This window comes from Macrotis lagotis, chromosome 4 (genome assembly GCF_037893015.1).
Source record: "Macrotis lagotis isolate mMagLag1 chromosome 4, bilby.v1.9.chrom.fasta, whole genome shotgun sequence".
Classification (NCBI taxonomy): Eukaryota; Metazoa; Chordata; class Mammalia; order Peramelemorphia; family Peramelidae; genus Macrotis; species Macrotis lagotis.
The window spans coordinates 204161484-204184362 of NC_133661.1; the positions used below are offsets into that span (position 1 = coordinate 204161484).

Below are 22879 nucleotides of genomic sequence, written 5' to 3' on the forward strand. Positions count from 1 at the left end.
TTGTTTTTGGTAGGGAAAATTGTTTTACTCAGTCTTTCTGTGGGTTCTGCCTCTCTAGAATTTGGTTAGAGGTATTTGGGATGGTTTGGGGGAGAACTTGGAGGAGTCCCTGCCTTTACTCCACCATTTTGACTGTGTCTCCAAAATCTGGATTGATGCTCAGCAAAATGAGCAGAAGCACAAGGACACTGTACACAACGACAGCCACACAGCCACACAGCTATGATAAATTTAGCTCCTCTCATCAATTCAGTGACCAATGACAATTCCAAAAGACTTGTGATAGAAAATGCCATCTGCAGGCAGAGAAAAATCTATGGAGTCTGAATGTAGTCCAAAGCATGTTATTTTCACTTTTTAAAATTTTGTTTTTTTATGTTTTTTTTCCACATAATTTCTTTTGTTCTGATTCTTCTTTCACAACATGACTGACAGGGAAATACATGTAGTATGTTTATATATGTATAATCTATATCAGATCAATTTCTGTCTTTGGGAAGGAAAAGGGAAGGAAGGGAAGGAGAAAATATAGAACTTAAAATATTACAATAAATGAATGTAGAAAATTATCTTTACCTGTAATTGGAAAAAATTAAAGTAAAAAAAAGATTAAAAAAGAATACCCAGTTTCAAAAAAACAAAACAAACAAAATCTCATTATAATCTAACTTGATCTTTTTACAAATAAGTAATCCCAGAGAGAGATTAAAGATTTTGCTCAAGGTTTCACAGATATTTAAATGACAGGGCCAGGATTTGAAACCAAATTCTCTGATCAATATTAGATTTTTTTCCCCTGCACCATGTTTAATGAAGACCACACAGGCATTGTTGGTTGTTGTTTTTGGCTAGGCTTAGGAAACATTTAAAGGTAGGGTTCATTTGTTTTTATCTTCAATTTTTCCTGGGTGTCTTGCATTGGAAACTTTTCAAAATAAATATTTTATTACAAACATAGAGGAGGAGATATAAGGAATATGAAGGAAAACATGGAAAAGACTGAGGCATAGCATAACTTGGGTCTTGTGGAGACAGTGAATGTGTTCTTTAATGCCTCATCTTGTGAGCTTTTTTTCCTTCTGGCTCATCAGTAGACTCTATCAACTGCTCTCCTTTCCCATTCTCCTACTTTTCCTTTTCCAGATTGGGCCTGGAGACCAGAAGACCTAAAGTCAAATCTAGTCTCAAGATACTAACTAGCAGTGTGACTTTGATCAAGTCATTTAACCTTAATTTTCTTATTTGGAAAACAGGGTTAATAATAATAGCCGCTACCTCCCAGGGTTGTTCTAAGTATCAATTGAGATAATAATTATAATTCACTCAGCACAATACCCAACCCATTGTAGGCATAGGATTAATGTTTTTATTGTTCAGTCATTTTGGATTCTTTGTGACCCCATCTGGGTCTTTCTGGCAAAGATATTGGAGTAGTTTGTCATTTTCTTCTCCAGTTCATTTTCCAGATGAGCAAACTGAGGCAATCAGGGATAAGTGACTTGCACATGGTCACACAGGTACCAAGTGTCTGAGTCCAAATTTGAACTCAGTTAGAGAAGGAAATGGCTCCAAACCATTCCAGTATATTTGCTAAGAAAACCCCAAATGGGGTCAGCAAGAGTCAGACTTGACTAAAAATAACTGAATGTCTTTGTCTTTTGACACCCTGTGAATTGGATTTAAGTGAAGCAGAGTTGCACAAAGTCATTAGCCTCACTCTCTCTTCCAGAGTCATCAAAGTACAATGGCAGGACAAAAAGTCAAGACACCTGTTGATATCCCAGGATTTAGTGGATGACCTTGGAATATTCTATGTCTAACTATACTCTTAAGTTCTCCACAGTTCCTGCTTTAACCATCTTCATGGCTATTGGAAGAAAGTTCTCATCTTCACAAGTTTGTGGTTTACTTCCCCCTAACTCACCAATAGGCCTGATGCCTCTTAGTTATCTTCAATCTGATCTAATCCATCTACCAAAATGGCTTTTACTATGTAGTGGACACTGCAAATGCTACAGCTTCTTGGAGTCACAGGTGAGAAATGAATAGCAGCCCTGAAAAGGATTGGGCAAGCCCTCACACTAGAAGTGTTATTCCTCCCTGAATACCCTATAGAGATTCCCTAAATATAGTGATGGAGCATAGATTTTGAATTAGAAGGGACCTTGGAGTCTATCAAGGCCAACCCTTTCATTTACTGTAAGGAAACTAAGGCACAGAGAAATTAAGACATTTGTCTAGGGTCTCACAACTACTATTTGAAGCAGGATTTGTACCCAGGTCCTGTTTACTCCAAGTCCAGTGCTAAGCCTGTGATCATTTAGTTCTGGTACCACAGTTGCTTTAAAAAATATTTTTAGCTAGGACTTTGTAAGTCATTCATATTTCTTCTTATACTGTATTATAATAGTTGCCACCGAACTCTCCTGGTGGGGGAGGCGGGGCAGGATACAGACAGGTTTAGGTAGTAGTCAAATTATCCAGTCTTAGTAGTCAAATCCTCCTCCCTTAGACCCAAGTGGAATGAAAGGAAATATGGCAACAAAAGAGAAATAATCAGTATGGCAGGTCTGGGCAGAACCAAAGAAACAAGGTGGGTGGGGAAGAGTAATCACAGCAGATGTTCAAGTCGGCAGGTTAGGAGATGCAGGGCGGAGCCAAGGAGGTGATGCTGGAGGGTTAGAAATGAAGCCAGTCAAAGTTCCTGAGTCGAGGAGGCTAGAGAGCCTTGCAGGGCAAGAGGAGGAGGGTGACTTCCCAGTGCTGACTGGGAATGTTTGGGAAAGGTAAAGTCAGAGGAATGCATGAGACACCCATCACCTAGAAAATGTGCCCCATCAGGAAAAGTCAGCCAGTCAACCACATTGATCTCAGACCTGATATACCCAGGTGACTCTTACTATTGCTTCAGGCATATTTCTGGGGAAAGCAAAAAGAAGACCTCCTGAAGAATCTTCCCTCCAATTTATGAAAGGCTGCTTAAAGTACCAATGATGACATCAACATCTATTTAATGTTCTTAGTGGATATAATCTCTATAGGTCATAGGTCAGGAAGGTTTTGTGTTATTGGGGCAAGTAGGTATCATCACTGGATTTGGAATCAGAGGTTATGATCAGCTAGTGTTTATATGATATTTTAAAGTTTACAAAGTACTTTGTAAATATGATTTTGAGTAAATAATTATCATAATTATCTACTTTTATAAGAAGTAACTAACTTATGAGATTCCTTTAATGGAATCACATTTATAGAAAATAAAACTGGCAGGCAAGCATGCTTTATGTCTTGATAAGAGTGGAAGAATGCTGCCTTTTGAAACCTGGTTCTAATACTACTTTTGTGACTTTGGACAATTCATATGACCAATCTCAGCCTCAGTTTCAATATTTGTAAAATGAGGTGATGATGATGCTTGCAATATAGGGTTGATTGAAGAAGGAACTTTATAAACTTTAAGGTACAAAATAATGTTCCCTAGTTTAATTGCTAGATCTGTGCACCCATAAGCTAAGGTGCATCATAATCCATCTGAGTCAGTGATTGGAATTTTAGATTAAAGTCACTGGAAAAGAATAACTGATCTGTAGAGGGCTTGCTTAAAAAATTCAATGTTGGGGGCAGCTAGGTGGTGCAGTGAATAGAGCACCGGCCTTGGAGTCAGGAGTACCTGGGTTCAAATCTGACCTCAGACTAATTACCTAGCCATGTGGCCTTGGGCAAGCTACTTAACCCCATTGCCTTGAAAAATCTAAAAAAAAAATTTCAATGTTATTGAAAAAATGGTAAATGCGATGGCTCTCTGGGAGAGAAAGAGAAGGAAATATATTGAGAAAATAGATAATATAAAAATAAAATATATCACTTTTTAAAGGGAAATGGCATGTGCTATAAGAAATGATGACTACAATAAATACAGAGAATCATGGGAAGGCTTATATGAGCTGATTCAAAGTGTAGTAAGCAGAGTCAAGAAAACAAAATATTCAATGACTACAAAAAAATAAATAAAAAGAAAAACTATCACAAAACGGAAAGGAAATGTTTTTAGAAAATCATAAAGAATAAGCTTGTCCCCAAAAAAGAGATATAAAAAGATATTTCCCCTCTTCCCCTCTGCACAGGTGATAGTTGAGAGACTCCACAGAGTGTGTGTGTGTGTGTGTGTGTGTGTGTGTGTACATATATATATATATATGTTTGCTTCTTGTCTCTCCCATTAGATTGTGAGCTCTTTTCCAGCATGGTCTGTCTTTTACCTTTTTTCTTAAATATTCAGAACTTAGTGAAGTTCCTTAGTAGGTACTTAATAAATGTTTTTTGATTGACTATAGGGAGAAATCTAGACAATGTAAAAGCAAAAGATATCAAAATGAATCTATTTGAAAAGAAAATGAAAGAAAGAGATAACAAATGTGATCTCATCCTTCAACAGCCAAATGAAATAACACTCTCTTCATAAATGTTCCTTGGCTTTATCATGTCTGATTCTTCTTGACCTTGGATTTTGTTGGCAAAGATACTACAGTAGTTTGCCATTTCCTTCTTCAGTTCATTTTCCAGATTAGAAAACTGAGGCAAACAGGGTTAAAAGACTTTCCTAGGGACCCACAGCTGGTGTCTGAGGCCAGATTCAACTCAAAAAGATAAATTTTCCTGCTTCCAGGCCCAGTACTTTACCCACAGTGCTTCTTGTCCAAGTTGTCCCCTTGATTACCCTATCCTACTCCAATCTTTCTCCTTTTTTGACTTCTAATAAGACATTTTGATACTTGATTTCATTGTCTTGTTCTCTATTGTTTCATAGGTAGTTATCTCCTTGAGTCAACTAGATTGAAATTCTATCAATCAATCAGGAAGTATTTACCATGTAGTGGCACTATGCTTGATATGCTTGACTCTGGGGTAATAAAGGCAAAAACAATCTCTCCCTCCAAAGACCTTACATTCTCAGGGAGGATATGACATGACCATACCTAGAAAATGCATACAAAACAGATAGTAGAAGATAACTTTGCATGGAAAGTTTTAGTTTCTGTAGAGAGGTGGGAAACCAGGAAAGAATTCGTGCAGAAGATGCAACTTGAGCTAAGTCTTGAAGGTAACCAAGCAATTCAAGAAGCAAAGGTGAGAAGAGAACAAATCCAAGGCAAGGGAATAACAGTACAAAAATATGAAGATGGGAGATGGAATATCATGTTTGAAGAATTGCAAAAAGGTTAGTTTCACTGGGTCATTTAGTATGAGTAGAGAAGTAATGTGTAATTAAGGTGGAAAGGGTAAAATGGGTACAGGTTGTAAAGAGTTTTATAGTTAAATCTAGAAATAACAGGGAATCATTGTAGTGTATTGATTTAGAGGGCGACATGATAAAATCAAGACATGAGGAAAATCACTTTGGCAGTTATTTGAAGGAAAGATTAGGGTAGGCAAAGATTTGGAAGACCATTTAGAAGGCTATTACAATAGTCCAGGTGAAAGACGATGAGAATTTGAACTTGGGCAGTACTTGTGGGATAGGTGAAGAGTGAAGGGTGGCACTGAAGTTGTGAACCTGGGTGACCTGGATACTGTCAAGCATTTTTTAGTATGCCCATACCCTATCATGTCCCTGATTACTTGATGGCAGCTCCTCTCCTTCCCCCCCCACCCCAAACTCTTTTTTTAGGTTTTTGCAAGGCAGTGGGGTTAAGTGGCTTGCCCAAGGCCACACAGCTAGGTAATTATTAAATGTCTGAGGTCAGATTTGAACTCAGGTCCTCCTGACTCCAGGGCCAGTGTTCTATTCACTGTGCCACCTAGCCACCCCTCTCCATAAATTTTTGCTGAAATAACATTAAGAAGATCTTTTGAAAACCTACAATTCAGGTATGTTGTATGAGGCAGAATCTGATTTTCACACTTTTCATCATCATTCTTTTCACTGGTATTTCACTATGGAGGAAGGAGAAGGGAGAAAACACACAAGGAAGCAGGTCTAGTTCTGTTCCCATTCACTTCCTCTCCCAGATTAGGTCTTAGCACATTGTACTTCTTTGTTGCTTAGTTGTTTTGGTTGTGCCCAAAGTCTCATGACCCTTTTGAGGTTTTCTTGCAAAGATACTAGAGTGGATCGCTATTTCCTTCTCCAGCTCATTTGGCAGATGGGGAAATTGAGGTAAACAGCATTAAGTGCCTTTGCCCAAGATCACAGAGATAGTAAGTATCTAAAGTCAGGTTTGAACTCAGGTCTTCCTGACTCCAGGTCCAGAGGTCTATCCATTATGCCACCAACCTTCAGTGAATTGGAATAAATCTCCAACACTCTCTTACTTTTACTATCATTACAGACCCAAACTCTCCTTCACTGTTCACAATCTCCCTTCATTAATCCCAGAAGTTTCCAACCACTCACTCAACATACCCTAGAGAGGAGGCTGTATTTCGATGCTACTAAATAGGTCTGTGACATCTCAGATACTTGCATGGACTTTGACATAGTCAAAGCATGGAGTAGGTGCTCAATAAATACTTGTTTAATTGAATTATCCTTCACTATGATCTGCTCTCTATAGCCTCTCAGATCTCGAGCTTACAAAGGCAAGGATGATAAGCTGTTATGTGACTCAGAACACCTTCCACAATAGATGGATATAATAATAATAATAATAATAATAATAATAATAATAATTCAGATTATGTAGGTTTTAAGGTTTACAAAAATGCTCTCCATGAAACAACCCTATGAAGGAGTGGTTGCAATGATTATTTTTTTTATTTTACAGATGGGGAAACTGAAGATTCAAAAAGGATAAGTGATTATTCATGGTCACACATAGGCATCAACTCCAGGATTTGAATTTAAGTGTCCCTTGACTCTCTGTTTAACACTGTTGAAATATCTAATTAAAGATGATTTTCAGAAAAGTCATCTAGAGTGGGACACAACCTCTCAGGGTTCTAGGCAACTCTCAGAGACTTTTAAGTTGCAGAAAAAGTAGTGATGTTCTCTGGGAGAGGGAGTTTCATCTACCAGTAAAATCACAGGTTGTCTCTACCTCCTCTTTCCCTCCTCACCATCTCCCTTTCCTTTCCCTGCTGTCTCAGTAGAATGATTCCCCTGAATTTCTAAATGATATTTATCTAGATGAATTCAGATTTTCTTATAGCTTAATCATTATCGTTATTATTATTCCCTCTATTTTATTATACATGCAGGGCAGTGAGGCAGTACAGTGGATAGAGTTCTGGACCTGGAGTCAAGAAGAACTGAGTTAAAATCTACTGCAAACATTTATTGGCTGTGTAACCTTGGTTTCTTCATTTGTCACATGAGCTGAAGAAAGAGATGGCAAACTATTCCAATATCTTTGTTAAGAAACCTCAAAAAGGTGATGAAGAGTCAGGCAGGACTGAAATGACTGGACAAATTTTACTATATGAATGTTCTTCATTTAACTTTATATATAGAATTTTAAAGGCCAAATTAGCAACATATCAAACAAATTCAATTGCTAAAACCAGAAGACTCAAATTTATGGAACTTTCAGACTGGAATATTTTATATGTTGATAGCAACCTATAGTGTAGTGATGTAATTGCCTAATTTTCTTATCCACTGTAAGCACTCAGATCCCTTAGGAAAGGGTGAACAAAGAACTGGAGCTGCAAACATGGAATTTGGGTCTTCCTGACTCCAGGCTGTATCACCTATCTGCCACCTAGCTTTCTATATAGAAAATACTTAATGCTTATTGAATTCAATTAAACAGAGTAGAAAGAATGGAAGCAATTGGAATGGAATGGAAACAGTGATGTATTAAGACAAAAAAAGGCAGGAGGGGCTGAAAACTATCTTTAGATATTAGGACAGTGATATGTAGGGAGATTAAATTTAGTTTGTATAATGCCATAGATTAGAAGTAGAACTAATGGATAGAAATGTTATTAAGGTGCTATATTTCAGCAAGATGTTTGACAAGTTTTTGATAATATCCTTGCATACAAGCTAGAGAATGATATGTTAGGTAGGTTGAGAACCAGTTGAACACCCAGACTCACAAAATAAAGATTAATGAATAAATCAGATTCAAAGAGTGGTGATTAACATGGAAGGAAGTATCTAGTGGAGTACCACAAAGTCCTATTCTTAACCTTATTCCATCCAACATATTACTTACTTTTATGCTAAGAAGCCAGGAGGGAAAGATAATATGTTGAATGACAGAAGTCAGATTCAATTATATCTTAATCTGGTTCAGATAAGATGATGATGATGTTTGTCCTTCATTCTCAAAGATATCAGGGAGGTGATGCCATGACAAGCAAGTGAGTAGAATTTGAATGAGGGGGGTTATGCAAGGACACCAGTCTCACTTTCTTCTCCAGAGTCATCTGAGTCCAGTGGCCAGATATAGATCAGGATAACTGGAGATTGCTCTGGATGCAAGGTAATCAGCATTAAGTGACTTGACCACACAGTTAGTAAGAGTCATGTATCTGAGGCAGGATTTGAACTCAAGTCCTCCTGATTCCAGGTAGGGTCTTCTATCCATTCTTTTTTTTTTTTTAGGGATTTTTTTTGCAAGGCAAATGGAGTTAAGTGGCTTGCCCAAGGCCACAGAGCTAGGTAATTATTAAGTGGCTGAGGTCACATTTGAACTCAGGTACTCCTGACTCCAGGGCCAGTGCTCTATCCACTATGCCACCTAGCCGCTCCATCTTTTTTTTTTAAAGATTTTATTTATCTTGAGTTTTACAATTTTTCCCCTAATCTTACTCCCTCCCCCCAACCCCCACAGAAGGCAATTTGCCACTCTTTTCATTATTTCCATGGTATACATTGATCCAAATTGAATGTGATGAGAGAGAAATCATATCCTCAAGGAAGAAACATAAAGTATAAAAGATAGCAAGATCAGACAATAAGATATCAGTATCCACTCTATCTAACTGCCTAATTTAGAAATTCCTGAATTTGGGATCAAAACATTGGTTGCACAACTGCTAGGAATATATGTCAAGAGTGTGATATGGTTGATATGCTGCTGCAAATGTAACTTTTCCCCATCTCTCCCTTTCTGGTTCTGAAAATGGAAATTACATTATGACTACAACACACTCTTCCCTAGCCACTACTTCTCCTATGTGTTTTTTTCCTCTAATAGAATGTAAGCTACCTAAGAGCAGGAATACTTGTACCCTCAGCACTTAAGACAATGCCTGTCAAATAGGAAGTACTTAATATATTGCTGTTGATCTTGTTTATTTATTCATTGACAAAAGACCCTTTAATACTAGCTTAAGTTTATGATTAAAATGGGGAACTACAAACTGGATAAAATACTCCAGAAATGTGGGGTAAGTTCTAGTGCCACATTTTAGTTAGCAGGGAAAATGGTAAGTGGAAACAAGTCCAAAGGGTGTTCAGGATCATGATAGAAGTATAAACTATGCCATATGAAGACTGATTGAAAAAATAGGAGAGTTGGAGCTTAGAGAAAGAAAAGGAGTATGCATTTATATAGGACCTACTACATGCCAGAGGGGCAGCTAGATGATGCAGTGGATAGAACACTGGCCCTGGAGTCAGGGGCACCTGAGTTCAAATCCTGCCTCAGACACTTCATTCTTACTCACTGTGTGACTTTGGGCAAGTCACTTAACCTTGATTGCCTCACATCCAGGGCCATCTCCAGTTGTCCTGATCCATATCTGGTCACTGGACCCAGATAGCTCTGGAGGAGAAAATGAGGCTGGTGACTTAGTATAGGACCCTCTCACTCAAATCCAATCCATGTGCTTGTCATGGCATCACCTCCCTGATGTCATAGTCTTTTCTTCAAGAAATAAGGGCAACAACAACATACCAGACATGTGTTAAGTACTTTGAAATGATTATCTCCTTTGATCCTCACAACACCCCCTTGAGGTAGGTACCATTATTATTCCCATTTGACAGTTGAAAAAATTAAGGCAAAGTGAGATTAAGTCACTTGTTCAAGGTCACACAGCTAGTAAATGTCTGAGACTGGATTTGAAATCAGATCTTCCTGACTCTAAGCAGCTAGGTGGTCCAGTGGATGGAGTACCAGCTCTGAAGTCAGGAAAACCTTAGTTCACATATGATACTAGCTATGTGTCCCTGGATAAGTCACTTAACCCTGTCTGCCTCAGTTTCCTCATCTGTCAAATGAACTGGAGAAGGAAATGTCAAACCACTCCAGTCTTTCTGCCAAGAAAATCTCAAAGGGATCACAATGAATAGAACACTATTGAAAAAATGAAACTTATAGATAGGTAATATATTAATTTTATTTGTTCCTGAAAGGGAAAGCTGGAATTTAATTATGGAAGTTATTGAAGGGAGATAAATTTGAAGAAAAGCTCCCAGCAATTAACAAAAACAGTGTGTGTTGCTTTAGGGGAATTGTGAATTCCCCCTCACGGTATAATTTGTAGCACAGATAGCAGAACCACTTGTAAAATTGTTGTAGAAGAGATACATGCTTTGGGATGGGGATTAGAAACTGAGATATCTCCCAATACTGTGATTTTGAAAGTTTCAATGAGATAGAATTTGAGCTTTGCTTTAAGAAAAAACTTTCTTTTAAATTTGTTCTTATTCTTAAGTTATATTGGACTCTTTATTTTTTTTTTTAAGTTTTTGCAAGGCAATGGGGTTAAGTGGCTTGCCCAAGGCCACATAGCTAGGTAATTATTAAATGTCTGAGACTGGATTTGAACTCAGGTCCTCCTGACTCCAGGGCCGGTGCTCTATCCACTGCTCCACATAGCTGCCCCAGTTATATTGGGCTCTTTTTTTTTTTTTTAGATTTTTCAAGGCAATGGGATTAAGTGGCTTGCCCAAGGCCACATAGCTAGGTAATTATTAAGTGTCTGAGGCCAGATTTGAACTCAGGTACTCCTGACTCCAGGGCCAGTGCTCTATCCTATATTGGACTCTTCATGACTCCATTTGGGGTTTTCTTGACAAAGATATCAGTTTACCATTTCCTTTTCCAACTCATTTTACAGATGAGGAAACTGAGGCAGACAGGATTAAGTGACTGCCCCAGGGTCACACAGCTAGTAGAAAGTCTGAGTTTTGAACTCAGGGAGATGAGTCTTCTCAACTCTAGACCTGGCACTTTCCACAGTGTCACCTAGCTGCCCCTCCTCTCACATAGAGAGATGTCTATAAATAAAATGGGCTACATCATGAAGTAATGATACTCTGTCACTGAAAATCTTCAAGCAGAAACTAGATAACTAGTTATTAGGAATGTTTATAGGACTTAGAGCTGGAAAGAATCTTAGAATGCCACCCTTTCATTTTATAGACAAAGAAACTGAAACCCAGAGGGAAAATGTTATTTACCCAAGGTCATGGGAAGTATATCTTAGATTCCTACTATGGATGGGAAGTTGAAGTAGTTGATCTGTCGAGAGACAACATGATATAGGAGAAAGAATATCAGATTTGAATTCCTAAATATCTGAGGACAGATCACTTAATTTCTCTGGGATTCAATGTTCTTGTCTATAAAATGAGGAAAATTGACTAGCTGATCTTTAGGACTAAAATTCTAAGATCCAAGAGGCTCAAAAGATCCCTTTCTACTCTTAAGTTGACCTATAAGAAGTCTCTGGGTAAATTAGGGAATAAAAAAGATCAAGAAGAAATTCAAGTCACCCTAGATGACTTATGATTCAACAGATAATAAATAGTAAGTGCTTTGGCTAGGGGTTTGCTCTGAAGGAAAGCTTAAACAGGATACTTTGGAGGTGAAAAAAATGCAAATGCCAACAAAAGCCCTGGCCAGCCTACACTCCTGGCAAGTCAACTGCATAGTAATATTGAAATGTGGGAAATGAGTGAGATTTTAAGTAATACTGATCTCAAGAGATTGGAGAACAAAGTAACTTGAGTGAATTAAATGTAAGGTCAGAATCTTTCTCCTCAAAGCAGTAAGGGTAAATTTCGATAACATGGCTACTAGGAAAAGTTTTCAGAAGCATGGAAAGTCATTAATACTATCATCTTTTCTTTATCCTTAAAATGCAAAAAGTTATCTTGACTTTTATCTTGCAATTGGATTCTGGAAGAGATAGTGAGGCTCCACCTCACTTGAATCCAATTCACAAGTAAATCATATCACTCAGTGATGACATTAATCCTCTTCAAAAAATGAATAACAACAAAGGTGTAAAAAAATCCAAGTCATTTCCTAGAACATGGGAAAATACTATGCTTATCCCTTGGGGTCATCTGACCCTGACATGGCAAAGGTTCAATTGAGTAATATTTGTAAAGTGCTTTGCACTTTTGGCATTCAGTGGTGCTTAATAAATGCTTGTTCCCTTCCTTTTCATTCCCCACTCGCTTGTTAGGAGATGAACAGGATGGGTCTACGTAGTGGTACCCTTATATAAGTGGAAAGAACATAGGATTTTAAGTCTGAAGACTTAGGTCAGAATCTCAACCACCTATGTGACCTTGGGCAAATCACTTAAATTCACTGGATGGCACCACATCTGTTAAAGAGAGTTGGACTATATGACATCTAAGATCCCTCCCTTACAACTCCAAATCTATGCTCCTATGAAATGTCCAGGTCAAACAAAATGTGACCAGATAAGGAGAGAGCCTCTAGTCACTCTAGTCAGAAGAGGAACTAGGCTAGGGATCTGGGCTAAAAAGTGGCATGTTTGAAGGCTTCTGTTATTTTTTCCTCTTTGCCTTTGCCTTTTAGAATACATAGCTTTTTTTTTTTTTTTTTTTTTTTTTTTTTTTTTTTTAGATTTTTCAAGGCAATGGGGTTAAGGGCTTGCCCAAGGCCACACAGTTAGGTAATTATTAAGTGTTTGAGGTCGGATTTGAACCCAGGTATTCCTGACTCCAAGGCCAGTGCTCTATCCACTACGCCACCTAGCCACCCCCATAGCTTTTTTTCAAGAATCATCCTTCCTATGGGAATCTTTCCCTGATTCTCCAGCTATTTATACACTCTCTTTCCTCAAATCATCTTGCACTTACTTATTTGTATATAGGTTATAGGTCAGCTAGATGACACAATGGATATCATTATCTGGAGTCAGGAAGACTCCTCTTCCTAAGTTCAAATCCAGGCTTAGACACTTTTTAGCTGTGTGACCCTGAGCAAGTCACTTAACTTGTTTGCCTCAGTTTTCTCATCAGTAAAATGAACTGGAGGAAGAAATGGCAAAATATTCCAGTAGCTTTATGAAGGAAATCCCAACTGAGTTGGACACAACTAAACAACAATAGCAACATACATATACACATGTGTATATATACACACACAAATAAACAAATATTGTATGTATATATAAATGCGTACATAAACACATATCACACAATGTATGTGTATATAGGTGTATATATACTTTCATATTATGTAAATGCTTGTGTATGGGGGGTATGTTGTAACACCCAGGGTAGAATGTACATTTTCCAAGGAAGGGCAGGAACTATTTTTAGTTTAATATATTATAACTATTTTACATGATAGAGAGAATTTCTTTATCCTTAAGTGAAAGTCTGGTTATATCACCTCCCTTATCTATTTAACTTCAATGGCTCCTAATTGCTTCCAGGATCAAATATAAAATCCTCTGATCCTTCATAAAATGGCCCCTTCCCACCTCTCTGGTCTTCTACCTAATTCCCTTCCAGGTATTCTTTGATTCAGTGACACTGGAATTTTTCCTCTCTCTCTTGCACGGAACATTCCATTGCTGGCTACACCTGGAAATATCTCACTGCTCATCTCCCTAGTCCTGTCAGCCTCCCTGGCTTTCTTCCAATTCATTCCAAAGTCAAGTCATAATGTCATTGGTCCTCTTTGAAAATGAAGGGCAAGAGGGGCAGCTAGGTGGTGCAGTGGATAAAACACCAGCCCTGGCATCAGGAGAACCTGAGTTCAAATCTGTCCTCAGACACTTAAAAAATTGCTTAACTGTGTGACCTTGCACAAGCCACCTAACCCCATTGCCTTGCTTGAAGGGCAAGCAGGAACAATAATAGTCCCAGCCAAAACCTTACCAAGAAACCTTTCTTGATCTGATCCCCCTTAATGCTATTGTCTTTCTTCTATTGATGATCTGCCATTTATCCTGAACATATCTTTGTTGTCTTTTCCATTGGACTGTGAGCTCCATTAGATTGTGTTTTCTTTGCCTTGTTTTTATCCCCATTGCTTAACACAGTAGGCAATGCATGCTTATTAACTGGCTGAAATTCCCCAAACCCATGAAATTACATTTCTAGTCCAAAAATAAAATGAAGGTATTAGACTAGATGACCTCTAAAATATCCTTCCAGCTCTAAATCTGATTGTACTCAACTGTACCAGGTAGTACCATCTTTTCTGAGACTCTATGAACAAAAATATTTTAAAATTCTGATTTCATCTTTGTAAGGGACTAAAAATGAGGATTTCTTTTACTAATTCAGATCAGGATCTTCTCTGCAACTTACAGTCTTTGAAAATTATGTAGGTCACTAAGAGGTTATAACTTACTGGGAATCTCCCAGTCAGTATGTGTCAGAGACACATTTGTATTTGCATGTGGGCCTTTTTACCTCTGAGGCAAACTCTGTTACATCATACTGTTGCTCTATCTTTCTCTCTCTGGTTCTTTGCCTTTCTATGTCTTTTTCTCTCTCCCCATATGTATATACTACATATACCATATATATATATATAAAACATAAAACACGCATATAATATTCACATAAGTGTATATGTATATAAGTTTATGTCTGTAACTATAGAGATAGCTAGACAATTTTATTAAGAAATGTTGGAATTTGACTAGGAGTGTAGGCAGAGCCAGACTATGTGAGATAAAATACTCTTTTGTCTCCTTGGTTTATCCTCATAAATGTTTTAATTGGACTATAAAATTTGCATAATTTTCCCTCACTGACACCACCCACCTCCCATCACTCAGGCTCAGACACCCATTTTCTTAAATACACACCTAGCCAAGTTAGTTTGCACCTGGATGTGATCAGGTTGGCCCTGGCAACTAAGCAGTCAGCATCTATGTGATTCAATCCTCATCAAACCCTCACTTAAATGATTTAGGGAATTCATTGTGTCATTTCCCTTATCTCCCTTTCTGCACTTCCCTCTTTATATTTTCCAAGTTCAAGATACTCAGATGAATTAGGGATTGTCTTTTCTCTTAAGCAATAGATTTGAGATTTTCCCATCACTAACTCAGACAAACCTACTTCCTGTGGGTTAGATTAGCACTTTCCTTCTTTTGTGGATCTGGACTCTTTTCTGGGATTTAGAGAGGTATTTCCTTGTGGCAGTGACAGAGTTGATCCTTCAAGGGTCAGAAGTCTTAAACCACAGGTAAAAAAGGAATGAAGGAGGCTTAATCAGGGGAGCCCTTTGCTCCTTTCAACTATTAGGAAAGAAAGATGAAGTCATGAGGAAAGCACTAGATTGAGAATGAAAAGACTTGATGTATAGCCCTACATATGCCACTTTCTACATGTGAAACTTATAACCTATCTGGACCTCAGTTTCTCCATGTGTAAAATGGGAATTACCATACCTGACCTATCTATGTTATAGGGTGGTTATGAAGAAAATGGAAAGGGCTCTGAATTTGAAGTTATAGTACATGAGTTTAACTTTACTGCCTATGTGACCTTAAGCAAGCTATTTCACCTTTCTAGTTCTCAGTTTCCCCACTTATAAAATGAGTCTTAGATTAGATCAGTAATGTCAAACTCAGATGGAGAAATGGAGGCTACTAATTGACACATAAAGATCCCCTGTTGGCTGCATATTAATGGTTTTGAAATGCAATATTATTTATGTTTTATATATTTGTTTATTTTGTTAAGTATTTCCCAATTACATTTTAATTTGGTTAAGGCTACACTTGGGTGTGTTTGACACCTCTGGACTAGATGATCTCTATGCCTTCTTCCAATTCTAGATTATATTATCCTGAGTACTTCACTTCTACAGATTTGGCACGGAAGATTTTCCACCTCAAAATATATTAATTTGTATTTTGACCTGGTTAAACCGAGTTTTGGTGGGAGAGAGCCAAGGGTTCTTGATGTATCTCTGCTTGTTCTTTTCTCAGACAACAAGAGATATAATTTGCTGGCTGGGCCTAAGATCAAAGATATTGATACATGGGCAGAGTCTATGTTGCTATTAATTACAAAGGGAATTGATGGCAGTGGGGAAGGCAGCAGAAGGAGACAAGTAACTGTAGACAGTGTGAAATGGGAAAATTTCTCAGTCTTAGAGACAGAAGACCTTCAGTGTATGACTTACTTTATTCTGCACCCATCCTCAAGGTTCTGCCCCACCTTCATCTCTTTAGCACTATGTCATAGAAAGAGGATTGAACTTGGGAGTCAGAACACTTGGGTTTGTTAGTCCTTGTTTTTCACTTAGTAGATAGATGAACATAAACTCTTTAGCTCTCTGAATCTCAATTTCTCAGTTGTCAAATGGGGATGATACTTGCATTAAAATCTCACAGGATAGTTACAAGGAAATCACTTTGGGAACGATAATATTCTCTTTTTTTCCTACTTTTTTCTTTGTTGTTTATTCCTTTTTCTGTCCCATAAGCACATTTCTTCTTTGCCTTTTTTGCAGAGGGCAGTGCCAGGCCTAAAGTCAGAAAGACTCATCTTGCTAAATTAAAATCTATCCTCAGATACTTCCTAACTGTAGGACCCTGGATAAGTCACTTGACTCTGATTCAGTTTCCTCATCTGAAAAATAAACTGGGGAAGGAAATGGCAAAGCACTCCAGTATCTTTGCCAAGAAAACACCAAATGGGGTCACAAAGATACATGATTGAAATGACTGAACAACAACAAAAATCTTAGTAAATAATTTTTCTAGACCTCCCTTCTGCTAATGTAATGTGTCCTCATACATCAAGTTGAGTCCTAACTGTATCCTCACTAAAAAAAAAATCATAGAATTTTAGACGTAGAGCTAGAAGGGACCTTAGACATTACTGAGGCTAATCCCTTTAATTTTCAGATGGGAAAACTAAGGCCCAGAAAGGTAATTACACTTGCTGAAGGGTCGCTTAGATAATAAATTGCAGAGCCAGGATTTCTTTTCTAGTACGTCATTTCCCCTTTAAAATTGACTTCTAAAATTGAGTCAAGGCATTTGAAGGATAAGGACAAAGATAGAACATTTCAGATGCAAATATATTGACCAATGAAACTGATGATTGCAGAGTTATAAGTAGCAATTTTGGTGTCTGGGACAAGCTGCCGCCCTCTTTATAATTCGTGATGTGAAAATAGAACAAAAAGCAATGAAAACAAATTTAGTGCATGGGAGGAGGAATTAATTATTATGTCTTACAGATGAGTGTTATTAATAATGAGGAGTCTCTTATTTTAACTGATTATTTTTGCTAAGTGATGAACTCAGTTGTTTCTATATTCCTTGAATATAAGTACTTAATATTCTAATTATTAATCTATGATGCTGAAATAATACATGATCTATCAACAAGAAAATGTAACATAATTTTAAATTGCAGTCATTTCAAATCATTTATTTAAGATATTTAATACTTTCAAAATTTCAGCACCCTAGATAAAGTACCATCCACCCCACTTTAGTTATGATTCTGGAGGTTGGTTAATGTGAATGCAGCATAGGATAGTGAAATGAGCACTGATTTGAAGCCAGAAGGCCAGGATTCAAACCTAGACCTTACTACTTACTAGCCATAATACCTTAGGTAAGTGGTTTAATTTTCTGAATCTCAATATCCCCTGAGGATTCTTTAAGACCCCTTCTAGTTCTACATCCTAAAATCCTATGAATGAAGCCAAAATGGAAACAGGAAGTTATTCAAATAAACGTACTTCATAATATTTTCAAAATAACTTTAGAAATAGAGTGAATGATGATCCTCTACCTTCAAACTGCTTACCTGTGCACATCACAGCTGCAAAGACCCAACACTGTCCATATTTCACAGGCTGGCCTCCTGTGGCATACCACTGCTTCAGGATGGCCACTGTACCATTCCATTCAGAGGGACTAATTCCATCATCATAGCCCTCACTCCATTTCCCATTGAGTACACCATTGTCATCATTGCTATTGATCTAAAAGGGAAGCAAATCTGATTTCTTTTTCTCAAAAAAAAGTTTCTTTTGATGCTTCTTTTTTTAACATCACTGTCATTTACCAATAATCTCCTTCACTCCACCCACATCCAACCCTGCTCTTATACCAAAAAATATAGCTAAGTAAAAGTAATAATAGAATCAGAAAGTTGGGAAGAATTCTCACTATAACATATCCCAAAAAATAGCATTGGTCTCTGCTTGAAGACCTGCAGTGAGAGAGAAGCCCCCACCTCTCAAAATAAGCCTTTCTACTTTTGAACAGTCAAAAGTTTTCAATTTATTTACCTCTGCAACTTCCTCCTCCCACTTCTCCTGAATCTGTCCTTAGGAGCCACATAGAATTTGTCCAATCTCTTCTCAGATATTTGAATACAGTCATTATGCCCTGATTGCCTTCTCTGGTCTAAATGTGCCCAGTTCCTTTGGATGATCCTCATGTCATAAATTCAGGGTCTCTCAGGCAGCTAGGTAGATAGAGTAGATAGAGCCCTGGCTCTGGAGTCAGGAGGACCTGAGTTCAAATTTGACCTCATACACTTAATAATTAACTAGCTGTGTGATCTTGGGCAAGTCCTTAACCCCATTGTCTTGGAAAAACCAAAAAACCAAAAACAAACAAATCTTATAAATTCAGGCTCTGTCACTATCCTGATTGCCCTTTTCTAGAAAGTCTCCAGCTTATCACTGAACTTCTTAAAGCATGGTGCTCCAAACTGAACACAGTACCCCAGATGACATTTGACAAGGGCAAGAATATAGAGGAATTGTTATTCATACGCACACATATGTGTGTATATGAGTATGTGTATTTATACAAGCACACATGCATGAATGCATCCTCACACCTGTATTTGTGTATATACCAAAATCTACATCTATATATCTATCCATAGAGACATATATCTATAGAAATAGAAATATCTATGTCTCTATTTCTCTCTATAGCTATATCTCTCTGTAGCATAGATACATACACAGAGACAAATATCTATATAGACATAAATGTATTTATATCTCTACGTCTCTATGACTCTCTCTTTCTCTATCTATCTATTTATCTATCTATTCCCCTCCAAATACAGTTCAAGATTATATTAGCTATTTGGGCTACCATGTTACACATTTTGGGATTGTGGTCCACTAAAACCCCCAGATTCTTTTTTTTTTTTTTTAGGTTTTTGCAAGGCAAATGGGGTTAAGTGGTTTGCCCAAGGCCACACAACTAGGTAATTATTAAGTGTCTGAGACCCGATTTGAACCCAGGTACTCCTGACTCCAAGGCCGGTGCTTTATCCACTGCGCCACCTAGCTGCCCCCCTCCAGATTCTTTTTAGAACAACTGCTTTCTATACATATCTTCCCAAAAAGACATGTTCTCTATGTATGACAATGTAAGCCTCATTCTGTACTCTACAGTTTTCTATGGAGAAGAAGGAGATATGCCTTATAATCAGTTCTCTAGTAGAAACATTCATTTCTTTCTTTATTGGAGCTTTTTTATTAATCATTTTGGATATAACTCCCATGAGGTTCAGAATGAAGACTTTACCTTATAACAGGAAAACAATTAGGCAAAAACAATTGCTAAAGCAACCATATTTGACAGCATTCGTAATTTTCTGTACCCCCCCCTCCAAGAAAACAGGGGGAGACATTTCTTCATCTCTTCTATAAGCCAGAATTGGTCTTTAACATACTTACCTTGCTAAAATAGTCATTGCAATTATTCAACCTTCTAAAAAGCATTAATTACTCTTCAAGGAGATGGGGCTTGTAGGAAGTCTAAAGTGTTCCACTTTGTGCCCTAGAGAACTTATTTAAGTGTTCCTTGATTAATTTCTTATTTTCTATTTTTCTCTCCATCTCATAGCAGGTCTGATATTTGACTCTGGTTTTTTTTTTTAATATTTCAATACAAATAAAATTTCTAAACCACAAAGCAATTTTCTAAGCCTCTGAGTTCAACCTTTCTCAAAGGATAAAATCCAGAATGAATGGAAATGAGAGTCTATATCCTGAGGTTCTGTAGATGGAATTCTTTAGTTGGGAAGACCTATTACTTGTTTCATTTTGAATCTTATCTAAAAGGGCCTCTTCTAGGAGCACTCAATCCTACATCTACTTTGCTCCCTAGAGATTTTAAAAATAGAATATAGTCAATAATTGCTAGCTACAGTCACTCACCATGGCACTGACGACTCTGCTGATATACACGGAACTCCCCCGTAGTGCACAGTCTATGGCTGGATCAACTTGGAAATTCAAACTCTTGTCTAATAACTTCAGACAAATATCTATGATATTTTCTTCAAACTGCAATGGAAAGGATTTAGTGATTAGTTTGGGAAGCCAAGGGGAAAAATGTGTCTGTGTCATTCCTCCCTTCCCTTAACCTCTATTTGTTGGAACCTTGCTCCCCTAATTACTTTATTTTTACTATATATTTTGTATTTGTATTGGTATATATATATATATATATATATATATATATATATATATATTTGTATTATATTCGTATAGTTATTGGAATATATATATATGTATGTGTGATACAGGCTATTTTCCCCACCAATAGAATGTGTCCCTGATCCTAGACCAGTGTCTGACATGTAGTACAGCTTAATAAAAGTTTGTTGAGTGAATAATCAGTTCACATGGGGATGATTTAATTGGTTGATTACTGGGGGCAAGATTATTTTGCTTTTTTTTTAAATCTCAAGTCACCTTCCCCCAGACATTTGCATTTCCCTTGCCCTGATTTGGGATGCATCCAGTGAATACAAAATAATTTTAATATTTGTCCACTTAGTCAATTTAATAGTAGCCTTAGTTAGAGGGGGAAAAAACATTTAATGCATATTAAATAGACATGTTTATAAAACTTCCTCAGATTTTGGATAATGTTTGTCATCTTTATTTCTGTTAAGAAGAATAATTTATTGTGAGACAATCCAATGAAAAAATATTTATTAACTCTTACTATGTGCAAGGTAGTGGAGTTGAATAGTACTAAATGAATCTGACAGAATTTCTGCCATTTGAATAGTTAGTTTATAGTGTAATTGAGGAGATAATATATGTGTCAAAAACTATTAAACATATTTGAATAAGTTCTTAGAAGAAAAAACTAAATGAAATATTATGGGAAAGTCACAGAGAGACTATTTTTGGCTGGGGGTTTAGGATAGGAGGAAGATCAGGGCAGACCAGGAAGAGGTAGCATCTACAAGGATTTCAATAAATAGAGGTGGAGGTGGAGAATGGGGAGAGTATTCTAGGTAAAAACATAATCAGAGGAATGGAAATGAGGAAAGGGTGGAACAAGTCTTTGGAAGAGACAAGTTTGGTTTGGCCAGAGTAGTATGAAAGGGAGCAGTGTGAGATAAGGCTGACATCAGATTTTGAAGGGTCTCAAATGACTTGTTTTTGATTTGCAGCTCATGTTCTTTCTGGTTTGTTTGTGGAATAAATAATTTTGAGGCTTGGCTCCTTCTTCCCATCTATTCATTCATTTCTTCTCCATCTCCTAATCTTGAGGAGTCCAGGATGTGGTAGTCCAGGGTGGTGGTGGTAGGCATGGGTTGTGGGGGCTAAGAGAAGTATCTAAATCACAGCACTACATAAGGAGGCTTGCATGCTTGGCCTAGAATAGGATTTGTGTGTGAAATGATTCTTTTGGACCCCTAATCTATTCCCATCAATATTAATCAGTTTGATAGGATTCCATAGGGACAGTGTTTATAAGTTCTGTATATTAGGTCCCAGAACTGGGAAATATGACACTTGTTTAATCATAGGAAGCTAACTAAAACCCCTTCATCCTTATCTTTCCTTGTTACTGTGATTAAGTCCAGAATAGATGAGGTGACTCAAATGCATAGAAAGTTCCCCAACTTATTTTTGCACCTCCAGACCACTACAGAGTGTCCAACATGAGCAGGTGACCATTGTATGACCACTTAGGCAGTGAAAATGTCCCATACTTCACCTAACCTGAGCCCACTCCTACTAACATACCACTTTTTAAAAAAATTAAAAAAAATTTGCAAAGCAATTGGGCTTAAGTGGCTTGCCCAAGGCCACATAGCTAGGTAATTATTAAGTGTCTGAGGCCGTATTAGAACTCAGGTACTCCTGATTCCAGGGCCAGTGCTCTATTCACTGTGCCACCTAGCCACCCCTTGACTACCACTTTTGGCCTTTAAAGCAAGATATCTATCAATCAATGGCATTCTGTATTTTATGTAGCCTTTGTAAAATGTTCATGTATCAAATCTGGTATCAAATTGTATAAAAATAAGGCTCTTGAGGAAGGGGGCATCTCAGATCATGAGATCATGAGATCATTAGAGAGGACTATGGAACCTTTGATAAAATGCTATTGGCTCAAAGTTCTGGTCCAGTGATTTTTCTTAAAGACTGAACAATTTTAAAATCCAATATTTACTTGTCCATGTTATCAGGACTGCATTCAGGCATATCTCTGCCACAGTTAAGATTTTCTTTTATAACTAATTCCTTAGCTCAGCATTCTTGATCCTTCATAATCTGGCTCCGTCTTTTCTTTTCTTTTTCTTTTTCTTTCTTTTTAGGTTTTTGCAAGGCAAATGGGGTTAAGTGGCTTGCCCAAGGCCACACAGCTAGGTAATCATTAAGTGTCTGAGACCAGATTTGAACCCAGGTACTCCTGACTCCAGGGCCGGTGCTTTATCCACTAT

General features: G+C 37.4%; 1 protein-coding gene across 1 annotated transcript in view; it reads right to left on the minus strand.

Moving 5' to 3' along the window:
* The window catches only part of TGM5 (transglutaminase 5), a 63333-nt gene that overhangs the window by 18940 nt on the left and 21514 nt on the right, over positions 1-22879 (minus strand). Inside the window, exons 5-6 of the mRNA XM_074235232.1 lie at positions 20346-20474; positions 17960-18137 (exon numbers count right to left, since the gene is read on the minus strand). Coding sequence (XP_074091333.1) covers positions 17960-18137; positions 20346-20474 — 307 coding nt within the window. The remainder of the gene's footprint in view (positions 1-17959; positions 18138-20345; positions 20475-22879) is intronic.